Consider the following 13,780-nt stretch of genomic DNA (forward strand, 5'->3'; position numbering starts at 1 on the left):
TCATGCACAACGTAGATGGCCAAGCTTCCTGACATCCAAGACCTCTGTACCAGGTGATGTCAGAGGAAGGTCCTAAAAATTGTCAAAGAATACAGCCACCCTAGTCAGAGACTGCTCCCTCTGCTACCGCACGGCAAGCGGTTCCCGGAGCGCTAAGTCTAGGTCCAAGAGGCTTCGAAACAGCTTCTACCCCCAAGCCATAAGATTCCTGAACATCTATTCAAATGGCTACCCAGACTATTTGCATCCCCCCCTTCTGTGCTGCTGCTACTCTCTGTTATTATCTATGCGTATTCACTTTAATAACTCTACCTACATGTACAGATTTTTGGTTAAGGACTTGTAATTATGTATTTCACCTGTTGTATGAGGCGCATGTGACAAATACAATTTGATTTGATTTGAGATGGAAACGTCAGACATCCTGCCCAGTGAATTACCACAACAGTCACTTGGTGGCAGTAGGCGTATACTGTATGAAGTCGGGAGACAGACACACAACCACTGGCTGCCTCCGTTCTCTTATGTTATCCCAGAAATCCTATCCCTATAATCAATGCTGAATCTCTACCTTCTCTTTATACACTTTATTTCATACTTCTCTCTTTTTTTATGGCTCACTTGGCACATGTGACGCACAGTAATGGCGGTTACATTGGAGCCGTAACCCGGATCCGATTCAATGGCGCCGTTTCAAGCTGTGGGTGAGTTTATCCGGTACGATCTCCCTCTGTTACATGCACAGATGAATAGGGGTTAGTTATCACCATATTCATCATAAGCGTTGGGCTGTTATTACTATTTGAAACCCGAATGTGGTACTGCGAGGGCAGATTTCCTGCCTCTTAGGGACACATGGGGGCGCTGTGAGACAGAGTTTCCTTTCGATTCTTCACAGCCAGGCTGCAGTGGTTTCAAAGGCTGGAGTTCGGGCCTTGCTTGACTGACAGTGGGTGAAAGCAATAATGACCTCAAGGCTAAATAAGATCCAATTAGCCACACAAATACACAGGAGACAGGCTAGTTAATATAGTTTGTTTATTTGGAAAAAAGTTTCAAACTAAAAATGTTCTGTAAAAATGCATATTCATAGTGTTCATTTCCCCTTCATTCATATGGTACACTCCTCTCTTATCAACATCATCCTTCGATCATCCCTCGTTTTTCTTTGCCTTTTCTATCGTTTGGTAGGTAGGAATGTGCAGCGGGGTCGCTATGGAACACACACTCTACAAACAACAGGATCACGATTACTGCTCCCCCCCCACACAACCCCCCCACCCAATCAAAATAGAAAATAAACAGAAAGCTATATGATTATCATCGTCACAAAATAAATCTCTTTGGCATACACCCCCTGCCTCTTACCTCAGTAAAACACACTCCCAATCTTCCTCCCCGCCTCCCCCAAACCCCCAGGAAACAAGACAAAATCAAAAACATCTTCCATAACAACGCACATACTTTGTGGAAACATCAGTTGTAGTAGCTGTAAAAGGGTGCGGGACTGCCAGACATGACGTTTTTTGGATCGTACACACATTTCTATGTTGAAGCACAATGTATTAGTCCACGATGCATATCTTTTGGTGAGCAAGACCGGTCCACAGGAACAGAGGGTGCACCAACCGCACCAGCTGAAGTTGTGGTCCAGTATGCTTGGGAGACCACTCGACTGGGAGAGAGTGGCTGTGGACAAACCTTGGGGGGTGCTTGTCTCGGAACCTCAAGCCCAGCAGCAGTCTGGATCATGAACTGGACTGGGGGGGGGGGGGGGGGGGTAGACAGCACTGCTGGGCCTGAGCACTCATTACGTGGTGAATAGGATTTATTGTCTGAACTCAATGTTACTGGTTATTGTCAAGGACTACTGTATGTGGCTCTGCATACCGCCATGTAAATTGTACGCATGACGAAAATGTAAAAAAAATGTGCAAGGTAAATATGCAAGGAAACGCCTAAAACCAACACAGCATCTGAAAGTTAAAGTTCAATTTCCCGCCACATTAACTGTAACAAAGCAACTTTTCATTTTGAGGAACACTAAATTATTTTTTTTTATTTTTTTCTTAAATTTTTCTTGTGTTTTCTGACAACAGCCCCTGATTGGCCAATGTCTCCCCATGAAATAGGAGTTTCCCTTTGTGAAATCCTCGTTCAGCTGTCCCTCCATGGTGTTCATGCCAATTTCACTCCTTCCATTTTGTGCCTTCAATGGAAGAGGCAGTTATTTAGACATAAGTCATGTTTCATGCGTGTCTTAAAATGTTGCAATTATGGTATGTTGAGGTATTCACTGACCTTGCCATATCACTGACCTTGCACTGTGTGTTAGAGTGGCTCTGGGTAGGCCTGTCGGGGATCGTAGGCCATCTCAGGCATGTACTGCTCATGCATCTCCGCTTCCAGTGGCATCCCGTCCACGCCCAGGTCAGAGTAGCCGTAGGGGGGGTAGCCTCCATCCAGCTCTGAGGGGAAGGAGGGCGAGAGAGATGAGAGAAATATAGAATTCACAGGCCAACAGAGAGGCAAGCTCATCTGGTGGATTGACACTGACAGACGGTGTGCAGGCATCCAAATTATTAGACAGGCAGTCAGAAAGGGGCTTTGCTCCCATCAGCAGGCGTTTTCCTGTGACAGATGGATAGAAGAGCAGGAATAACAATCTCTTCACCTTCACCTCTATTCTATTAATGCTATTTCATACCCTGTTTAATAATGTGAGCACTGCAATATGGATAAAGCGGCAGCAGCGAAAGGACGGATGGTGACTAATGTACCACACACGCGCACGCACGCACACACACACACTGGGGGATATAGGAGGGATAGAGTTCAGAATTATAATTAAAGATATTGAGACGAGGAGGATTTACTGTATGCAGAGAGAGGGATGGACGAGAGGAGAGGAAGACAGAGTGGAGATTCACAACTAGGACATGTGACAGAGGCCTGAAGCTTAGCTGGAGAAAGATGCCGTATGACTGCAAAGAGATAAAGTAGTGACCGATAGAGCTAGGGGGAAAAAACAAAAGATAAATTCACCAGATAGAGAGAGTGCCGGTGTTTTCTGTAGAGGAGTGTTACGCAATCACAGGAAGGCGGGAGGGAGCATTAGCCGAGCAGTGGAAAAGAGAGAGTGTGTGTCAACTCGGCAGCGTGTGTGTGTGTGTGTGTGTGTGAGAGAGAGAGAGCGGGATAGAGTGCGGGAGATCGCTTGACGATGATAGATGGCCAGTTAATGGAAATGTAAATGACATGGAAATGTGACCAGAGGGGAAATAGATAGATACCTCTGTGAATTTAATTCCATCCCAGATGACAGCACCCCTCCTCCCTCCCTTACCCCCCTCTCCAGGGCATGGAGGGAGCAGACACATCAGAGAGAAACACACACACACATGAACGGACATGAATGCACGCACGCACACACACCCACACTCTCCGCAGTGTGGCCGGGGGGCCGAGTACATTGTATAAACACCAGGGGTCCCCCACACTCCCTGGGGTCTGATGGACTGCTCAGGGGAAAAGGACAAGACCTGGCTCCGGCTTTTTATAGACACGTGTCTCTCGTTTCCCTCCTCTCTGATGCTCATTACTGTGTGTGTAAGTGTACGCGTGTATATGAGAGAGAAACTCAATTATTTGTTTTTTAAATTGTCTTCCACTCATGTTCAAGTAAGTGTTTGTGTGTGTGCGTGACTAGTGAGATGAGGGCAGACTTTGCTGTGACATTGCTTGCGCGTTGACTTAATGAACACCCTCTGGCACACACAGTCCACTGTCACTCGTCACAGCCACTAACAGGAAACCAATCAAGTGGCACTTAACCTAAATGCGGTCTGACGCTGGTGTGTGTGTGTGTGCTTGTCAATCCATTTCAATCCGTGTGTGTCAATCCATCTCTGCCTCTCTCTCTTCTGGTCTGCAATCTAACTCGCTCTTGCCTTTTTTGGGGGGGTGAAACGCAGTAGTGTAATGTAAGATGTTCATTGCAGTAGTATAATTAAGCATTAAGGCCTGAGGAGGTGTGGTATGTGGCTGATGCACCATGGCGAAGGGCTGTCAGACATTAGCCGCGGTGTGTTGGCCATATACCGCAAAACCCCCAAGGTGCTATTATATACTGGTTACCAACACAATTAGACCAGTAAATAGTAAATAGTTGTTATACCCATGGTATACAGTCTGATATACCACGGCTTTCAGTCAATCAGCATTCAGGGCTTGAACCACCTGGTTTATAATCTAGCATAGTATACAATAGTGGTGTACATTGGTGTATTGTACTGTAAGATAGGACTGGTTCACACTCACCATCCGCCAAGTATGCAGCTTGCATGGGTACAGCATTGTGGGCCTGGAGAGAAAGAGAGAGATTGAGAAATATTCATGTAAATCTGTACCATTCTAGCTTCAAAACACAATACTTTCACCGATCCCCTTCAAAAAAAAAACGACAGAGGCAGACGTTGACTTTACACCTGGTGCCCACGATGCTCAGTCATTAAATCTATCCCTTTGGAGGTCGATACTTCCTCATGGCGGATGTAGTGTAAACAGTATACCTGTCTGCTTTGGGCCTCCCTGTCTCCTTTCCCCTTGACAACCTGATGAGTCAGCAGGTTCCCGGCTCGATGTGATTGATTCACACCTGGGCCAGATCCGCCACTAATCCAATCGGTGAGCCTCGATAGTGGTAATTATCCAATGAGCTTTGGGAGCCTGTGGCGAAGTGTGGGGCTCGGAGATACTTAGCGCATTAGACATGCCGGTTTTGAAATCATGTTCAAACACTAGATACAGTTAGTTGTCGGCGATTCATTCTTATAGTAATGCAAGCATGGAAGGTAAACACACAGATTGATTACTGAGTGGTATCGATTGTGTCGTAGTGTGGCGTGTATTTTGATTTTGCTACAGTTCTTCCCTGAAGCAATGACTGACCTGAGAAATATTGGATTGGTTCAAAGCAATGCCAGGGTGGAGGCCAGTCAATCCCCTATAGACAACTGAGATTAACCTTAAAGGTGTTCAAACAGGGCCAGCCACTACTGATCCTTGTACTGGTCGCTCCCAGACTATAGGCGGCGTCAGAGGCAGAGGCTTACCATCTCCCAGGCCGCAGGGTCGTGTTTGAACAGTGAGTGGGTGAGCTCCACGGACACACGCTTCCTGTAGTCGGAACTCTTGTCCTCCGAGATACGGAAGAGAACGGCTGCCGCATAGGTGGCTGTGAGGGAGAGGTGTGGGGAGAGACATGGAAAGAGGGAGTGGGGGAAAGAGGGCGGGAGAGAAGAAGGAAGAGATATCAAGAGGTTGTTTGTCATGGCCTCTATGCTACGACAGTTATGATGAGTACTCAAAATGCTAATGGGGTACATTGAGAAACATTGAGAAAGTGAGATGGGCAGAGAGAGGTGGGAGGCAGAGATATAGAGAGATTTAAAGAGACAGAGAGTCATGTTTGATTAGTCAGCACACATTATTAAAAGGAGATGGAGAGAGCCCAGGGGGAGATAGAGAAAGAGGTCATATTTGTTTGTAAGAGGTCTGTGTGCATATGCTTGAGAGAGAGAGAGAGAGAGAGAGAGAGAGAGAGAGAGAGAGAGAGAGAGAGAGAGAGAGAGAGAGAGAGAGAGAGAGAGAGAATGAGAGAGAGAGAATGAGAGAGAGAGAGAGAGAGAGAGAATGAGAGAGAGAGAATGATAGAGAGAGAATGAGAGAGAGAGAGAGAGAGAGAGAGAGAGAGAGAGAGAGAGAGAGAGAGAGAGAATGAGAGAGAGAGAGAGAGAGAGAGAGAGAGAGAGAGAGAGAGAGAGAGAGAGAGAGAGAGAGAGAGAGAGAGAGAGAGAGAGATAAAATAAAGAAAGTGTGGCTTACGGTGTGTTTGTTTCTGAAGACTTGTGCGTACACTATGGGTTGTGCCCATAGTAGAACCCTTTTTGGTTCCAGGTAGAACCCTTTTGGGTTCCACCTAGAACCCTCTGGAAAGGGTGGAAAGGGTTCTACATGGATTTCAAAAGGGTTCTACCTGGATCCAAACGGGTTCTACCCGGTACCAAAAAAGGTTCTACAAAGGGTTTTCCTATGGGGACAGGTGAAGAACCCTTTCAGGTTCTAGATAGCACCTTTCTCCTCTAAGAGTGTAGGAGTGTAACGTGTGTGTGCGTGCGTGTATATTTGTATGTACAGTATACGGCACTGTTTTGAAAGCCCAAGTCTGTAAACAAGATATATTTGATTGTTTGTTGAAAGTCCAAGTGCTACATAATATCCACTAAAGCGCAAGCTGCTGTTTATGAAGAGACTGACCGATGCCCTCGTTGCTGGAGTGCAGCAGCTCCATGAGCGGGGCGGAGGCTCCCTCTGCGTCGATCATCTCCGCAGACTGCTTGTCCAGGGCCAACTCACACAGCACCCCCGCAGACACACGCTTCACGTTCTCCACGTACGAGTACAACAGCTACGGACGGATGGTGAGAGGAAGGGAGAGCTCAGACACATCTGCTAGAATACACCAAAAACTCACAAGTACACACACTCGCTTATTTTCACTCTCTTTCCCACGTTCTCTCTCTCTCTCTCACACACAAGCCCATACAACAGCAACTGAGAGTATGGTTTATTAGACATTAACCTGTACAAAGAGTGGGATGGTCTGCATGCTGGCGATCTCTCCCCTGTTGACGGGGTCTCTGGCCAGGATGTGCAGGGCTCCTGTACAGCCCTCCACTATCTCCTCCATACGAACACCATCCTGGGAAGAGAGCGGGGAAGAGATTTAGGAAGTGTGTGTGTGTAGTATGTGTAACTTTGTGGAATCCTCTGTGGGATGATACATTGATGTATGGGTTTGTTTTCAGCACTTAACAGTATGTGTGTGTGTGTTGTGTGTCTGATCTACTTCATGTAAGCTGGTTTGACAATCTTAACAATACAACAGCTGGGCGCCATTCACTTTGACACTCAGAGAAGACCTTAATCCCAATGGCGTCAAAACCCTGTAAAATGATTAATAGACTTGAGACGGTGTATTGGTGTGTATGTGTGTGCATGTATCCTGCCTCACGTTTAAGTAAACCATTTACAGACAAAGAGCAAGGGGAATGGGCCTGTTGTGCTTAGTAATCCTTTTTGGTTTGCTGGAAAAAGCTGACAGGTGAAAACCCGAAACAGGTGGGAGCATATGTCTGCAACCTTCTGCTGAGAATCAGTGAAAAACTCCCCGGTCGTCTCTCACAAACTTAACCTACATTTCTTATTTTCCCTCAAGCCACAGCTCTCTGTCTATACGTGTGAGTATTGTTGTGCAGCTCAGAGTTCAAAGTGGGCCAGTGGACTGAAATGGATCTCTGCCACTGGGTCTCCCGAGCGGCCAACTGGCCTACACTGGGTTGGAGAGGCCTGGAATGGGGGGGCGTGTGCTGGCGCCGTGGCATGGTGTTGACCACTGGACTATCCTGCTGGGACCCCTGTGTGACGCATTGCAGCCCTTTACTGAGTCTGAAATGCAACCTACTTGTTGTACAGCGTGAGGAACGGTTTCAAACACAGACAATGCAGTCTTGGAATTTGTGTGATTTGATGTGCAGGAGTGCTGAAAGAATGGTGCCTCGAGTGCTTCAGTGTGTTTGAATTCTGTATTCGGCTGAGGTGATTGTGTGATATGGCTAGCGTGTAATGGAGTGGATTCATCCGTGGTATGTGAGTTGCAACGGAGGCGACTCCCTCTGTGCAAGTGCTGTGACTGTGAGTGACTTGCATATTTGTGGTGAAGGCGACATAACTTCTATCATTCTGGATTATGACAGTGTCATTCCTGTGACAGTGAGTCTTATGTGTTGAATGGCATCGTGGCCGACCTGGTACGTCTGCTGAGAACTGGAGGCGTGTCTCTGGGTGTCCTGGTGAGCCTTCAGCAGCAGGTTGACCAATCGGGGGATGGCTCCAGCATCCCTCAGTGGGGCCTGATTGACTGGGCACAGCGCCAGGTTACGGATCAGACCGACCGTGGCCTATGGGAAAGAGAGGGGGGGGGGGGGGGGTTGAACGTAGCTGTATGGGGAAAAAGCATCAATATAATCTCTTTTACTGCTACAACACCTTGTCCACAAATGCATGATATACTGCATGACTATGAGAGTGCATGTATGAAAGCATACAGTACACATCTATTAAGGACTTGGCACGGCAGTGTGACGCTCATGTGAAAGAACGCATGCGTACCCTAAGATATACACCTATATGTGCGACTGTGCAAGCCGATGCACGCTGCGGCAATGTAACTGCAGTCACATTTAGCAGAACGTGAGATGCCATCTCCTGAAATGATGGTCTGGCTTACCATAACCCTGCCCTGTCCTCTCATGTTTCCTCCCATTTCACATACCCCGACCCCTAGCCCCAACAGGGGCCAATAACATCTTATATAAAGTCCCCTTTTAAAAATCGCATCATTCATTTCGCATCATAAAATAACAACATCCCCTTTATTAAAAGAGCTCCGGCTGGATTGAGAATCCTCCACTGGCATGTGCTGTGATGGAGATCGGGTTGCCTAATTCTCCACACATACACACACACACACACACACACACACGAGTACACACACATTCCCTGCTGTCTGTCAATGAGGAGTGCAGATCAGGAGGAAAATTCAGGCATGGCTCACAGCGTCTGCCTCCGTACCGCACTGAGAGAGAGGGAGAGGTCGGAACGATTGGCTCATTCAGACTGTAAATGAATTATTAAATCCCGCTTAGGCACAGACATGTATGTGTACGCAGTCACAGATGAATATACACACGAGTGCATTCCAGCATTCCCAGGTAAATATTTATATGGCCCTCTCTGCTTATCCATATGGGTTTGGACACACACACACACACACACACACACACACACACACACACACACACACACACACACACACACACACACACACACACACACACACACACACACACACACACACACACACACACACACACACACACACACACACACACACACTCCGCCACAGTATGAGATTTGAATTCAGAAGGCGTAAATGAGTGATTAGGCACAGCTTGGTGCAGAGCGACCTTCTGGCTGACATAGAGCAGAAGGAGGCAGAGAAAGAGGAGTGTGTGTGTGTTATGGAGAGAGCAGTGTGTGTGAGGGAGAGAGCTGTGTGTGTATATGTGTGCGTGCGTGCGTGTGTGTGTGTGTGTGCGTGTGAGGGAGAGAGAGAGCTGTGTGTGTGTGTTTGTGTGTGTGTGGGAGAGAGCAGAGTGTGCGTGTCATTCATGTTCTTTGTGTGGGAACTAAGTACTAGTCAATCAGAGCTAATGAACTCAAAAAGCCTAATATCCCCCAAATGGGAAGAGTTGTATACATGGTCAAGGAATCGGGAACAAGGTGCCAATACAAGGATAGCTGGCTGCCGATAGGTCTTAAAAAACACCTTTCTTTCAGTTGGAGTAGAGGATGAGACGTCAATGTTTACCTGGTGCTACAGATGGGGGAGATGTGTCACTGGAGTCATGAAGATACACATGGCCACTTGTCAAGTGTACAGGCATAGGCCTACATGCACACACACAGAGAGTACAACTACTCTTAAATGGATTACTTTCCTCTGTCCTTAAAGACCAATGACAGGTAGAAAAGACTAGATAGCTGCCTACCATAGTGCGTTCACTCACTCATCAAATACTTTCAGATCAGAATTGAAGGAAAGGACACAAGGAAAGAACACCTCGATGGACTATTGGGAGACAACCATGACACACAGAGAGGCTAGTGCACATCGGGGTAAAAATAAAGGGCCATTCTTGTGGACCAGTGCCCATGGGAACAGAGCAGGACAGCAAGACACACAAGCACACTCGACCATTGAAGGGTTCTGTTCCGATTGGCATGAATTCAAGCATGCTTCACGGATGCTGCTTGCTCGGAGCGAATTAGAGGAGCATCTCGAAACCAATCAGCGATCAGACACTGAAGCATGGGGTTGGAGGGGGAAGGGAAACGAACCTTCCTTATCATACTAGTTGACTGTCTAGATCATAAGAGAGGAAAACGACCAATCATAAAGCAAAGGTGACATGAATTGGTAGGTGGTATTTTTAAAACAATGACAATGTACCATTGATATTACTATTACTGGTATCAAACTATTGCTATACTGTATTACTATTGATATTACTGTTATGCCTACTATCCTCTTAGTATATCTACTGTATATCAATAGCATAGCTAATAATGTTAGATATTGGTTTACCCTCATACTAGGCTGACATTTTAGCATGATTTATTTTGTTTGATTATTCTGGCAAGTTGACAATGTAAATAACTTGCCATCCTTAAATCCACCTGCTGTCAAAGATGGGTGTGCATTATTCCCTGATGAAACAATAACACATTGATATAAATTCCCAAGGTAGCCACTTTGGAAAAATCCAACCAATTTTTTTTTCATTGCAAAAAAAAGAAGAAATGACAGCGACGGCCTTGCAAATCCCAGATGATGCTATCCTTGTTTCACAGTGACATTGTTGTGTGAAGCATACTACACTCGCTGCATGTGAGCATCTCTCTATCTCTCTCAACAAGTTAGCCATTTCTATCTTACTTAATCTTTGTGTATTTTCCCTCCCTCCCTCCCTCCCTCCCTCCCTCCCTCCCTCCCTCCCTCCCTCCCTCCCTCCCTCCCTCCCTCCCTCCCTCCCTCCCTCCCTCCCTCCCTCCCTCCCTCATTTTCTCCAAAACAAAAACAAAAAGCCAGAGAGGTGACAGTAGGAGCCAGCGGGTGTTGTCCCAGCAGGATTATGGGAGGCACGTCCTGTGCCCTGCCTCGGGGTACAGCCCAGAACCCTGCCTGCACTACATCTAGCATCGTGAACAACTTCATCCCCTATGCAGGTCTCACTCTCTCCAAAACATCCCCTCTGACCTGCTTTAATTTAAAAGTAATTCTTCATTAAAGTACCACAATTTTCAAACGACACTTCCAGCTAAATGAAGGGCTCTATTCAATCTCTAATGCTGAAGTGTTACGGATTCCGCAGATATAAATGTTAAGTTAAGGTCGTTTCCAATTGGCCCGACATATGCAGTGTTCACTATGAACAAAGTCTCCACTAAAGCGGGAACATTCAATCACGCTGTAAAGTTGAAAATCCGCAATGCAAATTAAAAAGAGCCCTATATAATACAGCCATGTTGTTTCCAATTAAAGCCTCAAAGAAAATGCATTCATATGTAGAGCGCATCATACATTGCAAAGAAGGGGACAATGAGTGGTGGCTGTACATAATGATTTTAACCTCACTCAAGCGCCCGTTAAATCAGGAATCATTAAAGGCGGACTGCAGCTGCTGGATATAGACACATAGACAGATCGGATGTACCACAACCAGTTATTTAGGTAAACAAAAGAACCACAAAGACAAAGCAGCCAACCAAACAAAACAACCGAAAACTCAAGCCAGACAAAACAACAAACATAAGATCAACTGGCCAGACAAAACAACCACAACCAACCTGCAAACTCTTTGATCCTTCAACCCCTCACCTTCAACTTCAACCGTAATGGAGCTTCCAGCCAGACAAAACAACGAGCAAGACAAAAAAAACAGTATACCCTTTTTCTCAGCTCTTCCCCACTCCCTCCCCAACCAACTATCTCCCCTCTCACCTTCACCACAGGCCAGTAGTGGGGCTGCCCCAGCAGCTTGACAATGGCAGGAATACCATAATGCAGCCTCACAGCATTCTGGGCAAGCTCGGCGTCCTGGTGGCGTGACGTCAAGTGGCGCAGGGCGCAGACGGCGGGCTCGGCCACGTCCTCCTTTTCTCCGGCCCGCAGCACGGCGTGGATGAGCGCCTCGACGCCGCCAAACTGTGTGACCAGGGTCTTGTTGCGGGAGTTGTTGCAGGTGAGGTTGGACAGGATCCCCGTGGCGCACGTCAGCATGTTGACATCGTCCGAACCCAGCTGTCCCACTAACACCTGCAGCAGGCCGTCCAGACCCTCCTACAGACAGAGAACGAGGGGAGGTAGGAAGATTGGGGATTGAGAATTCCATATTTGTCTTTGTTTGTTCATTATATGTTTTACTGTAGAACTCCAACTACTGTATGTTACTGTCTCTGTGGAACTCGATGGTACTGTCTTTAACAGGGGAGAACGACTGCCTCATTGAAGCCACAGCAGTTCGAGGCCGATTGCGGGAGAAAACAGGATCTCCCATTATATAAAATGGAAAAATGTCGATCTTCGTGGTCCGTCTTCATAAAAATAAATAAGTGTTATGAAGACAATCATGGTACCAATAACTGTTTTTCTCATACACAAGATGTACAGTATGTCCTTGAACCAATTATTTTAAAATTAGTTTGCGAATGGCAGCCTGCCGTACCCTGGTCGGCCTTCAACTTGAATTACTCAATGAAAGCGGGCAGCACTGAGCTAGCCTGCAACGTCACTTCCTGAATTAGCTCAAACTGTGCATGTTACATCTCCATGAGGCGCAATCTTAACCGACTTAATTTGGTTTCAATGTGCTATAGAGTCTTCACATAAGAATAGATACTGTCACGTGATCGATGGCTTTGTTCATTAATATATATAGTCATTGGTCTTTATAAACTCTGTACTATCTCTGTATTACTCTATGGTACGGTCTCTGCGGATTCAAAATGGACTCCTGAACTCCTACCTGTTTAGTGGCAGCATCAGACAGATTCCTCAGGGTCCAGAGGCAGTTCTGTGTGAGGCGCTGGCTGGAGCCAGTCAGGTGCTGTCCCAGGGCTTGCATGCCCCCTGGAAGGATGAGAGAGGGGAGGTTAAATGGCTCTTTTATGGTAAGGATGAGATAACAAACACACATACAGACACACACATATGTACTAACACACACATAACACACATCCTCCCCCAAAACACACACACACACACACTCACCAGCTTCCACTATGGCAGGCTTGTTGCTAGGGCACACTGAGAGAACTTTGAGCACACGGCTGGTGGTCCACAGCAGTTTCTCATAATTATAGTTCCTCATGATGAAGACCAGCCCCTCAGGACCCCCGTTAGCTAAGATGATAAGCTGAGAGGAATAACAATTAAAACACACTGTCATGTACAATGAAATATCATTACAGAGTTTCGACATTACATTACATTGCATTATGAATGGTCTCGCATATGATTGTTAGGGTAATAATAGCAGTGTGTGTATTTAATTTAATTCTATTTACAATGTTCAGTATATTACCGATGTAATAGAGGGTACATTACTAACCCCATACAGGGTTTTACATTTGCTGCACCAATGCAGCTGCAAGCAGCCAGTGTTGAGGACATGTACAGTGTGTGAGTGCTTGTGTGCGTGCATGTACACACACACACATCACGTGCATATACACCCTTGCTCTCCTGCAGTGTTGCTGCAGGTGGCACTAAAAGGGACCACGCATAATCCAGACCTGCAACCACACACACACACACACACACACACACACACACACACACACACACACACACACACACACACACACACACACACACACACACACACACACACACACACACACACACACACACACACACACACACACACACACACACACACACGCACACACGCACACACGCACACACGCACGCACACACACACACACTGTGAGAGTGAGAGAAAAATTGAAAGATTATGCTATAATGCTGTAATTGCATCAAAGGGTTGTTTAATGCAACAGAATAACGGGTTGTTAGAACTCTCATCTGTGTGTG

At 46.5% G+C, this 13,780-nt stretch overlaps 1 protein-coding gene across 5 annotated transcripts in view; it reads right to left on the bottom strand.

Moving 5' to 3' along the window:
- Positions 1 to 1,021: 1,021 nt before the first annotated feature.
- The window catches only part of LOC124015503 (junction plakoglobin-like), a 92,675-nt gene continuing 79,916 nt past the window's right edge, over positions 1,022 to 13,780 (bottom strand). For 4 of the 5 annotated variants that reach the window (XM_046330745.1, XM_046330748.1, XM_046330747.1 and 1 more), the window contains 10 exons: positions 12,956 to 13,100; positions 12,711 to 12,814; positions 11,687 to 12,025; positions 7,869 to 8,021; positions 6,644 to 6,763; positions 6,319 to 6,469; positions 5,115 to 5,236; positions 4,321 to 4,363; positions 2,302 to 2,468; positions 2,148 to 2,209 (listed from right to left, as the gene is read on the bottom strand). In XM_046330745.1, the coding sequence (XP_046186701.1) occupies positions 2,332 to 2,468; positions 4,321 to 4,363; positions 5,115 to 5,236; positions 6,319 to 6,469; positions 6,644 to 6,763; positions 7,869 to 8,021; positions 11,687 to 12,025; positions 12,711 to 12,814; positions 12,956 to 13,100 (1,314 nt within the window). In that variant the 3' untranslated portion in view covers positions 2,148 to 2,209; positions 2,302 to 2,331. Of the gene's footprint in view, positions 2,210 to 2,301; positions 2,469 to 4,320; positions 4,364 to 5,114; positions 5,237 to 6,318; positions 6,470 to 6,643; positions 6,764 to 7,868; positions 8,022 to 11,686; positions 12,026 to 12,710; positions 12,815 to 12,955; positions 13,101 to 13,780 lie in introns of all 5 variants that reach the window. The other variant, XM_046330746.1, reaches the window with a different exon arrangement.

This window comes from Oncorhynchus gorbuscha, linkage group LG26 (assembly GCF_021184085.1).
Source record: "Oncorhynchus gorbuscha isolate QuinsamMale2020 ecotype Even-year linkage group LG26, OgorEven_v1.0, whole genome shotgun sequence".
Lineage (NCBI taxonomy): Eukaryota > Metazoa > Chordata > Actinopteri > Salmoniformes > Salmonidae > Oncorhynchus > Oncorhynchus gorbuscha.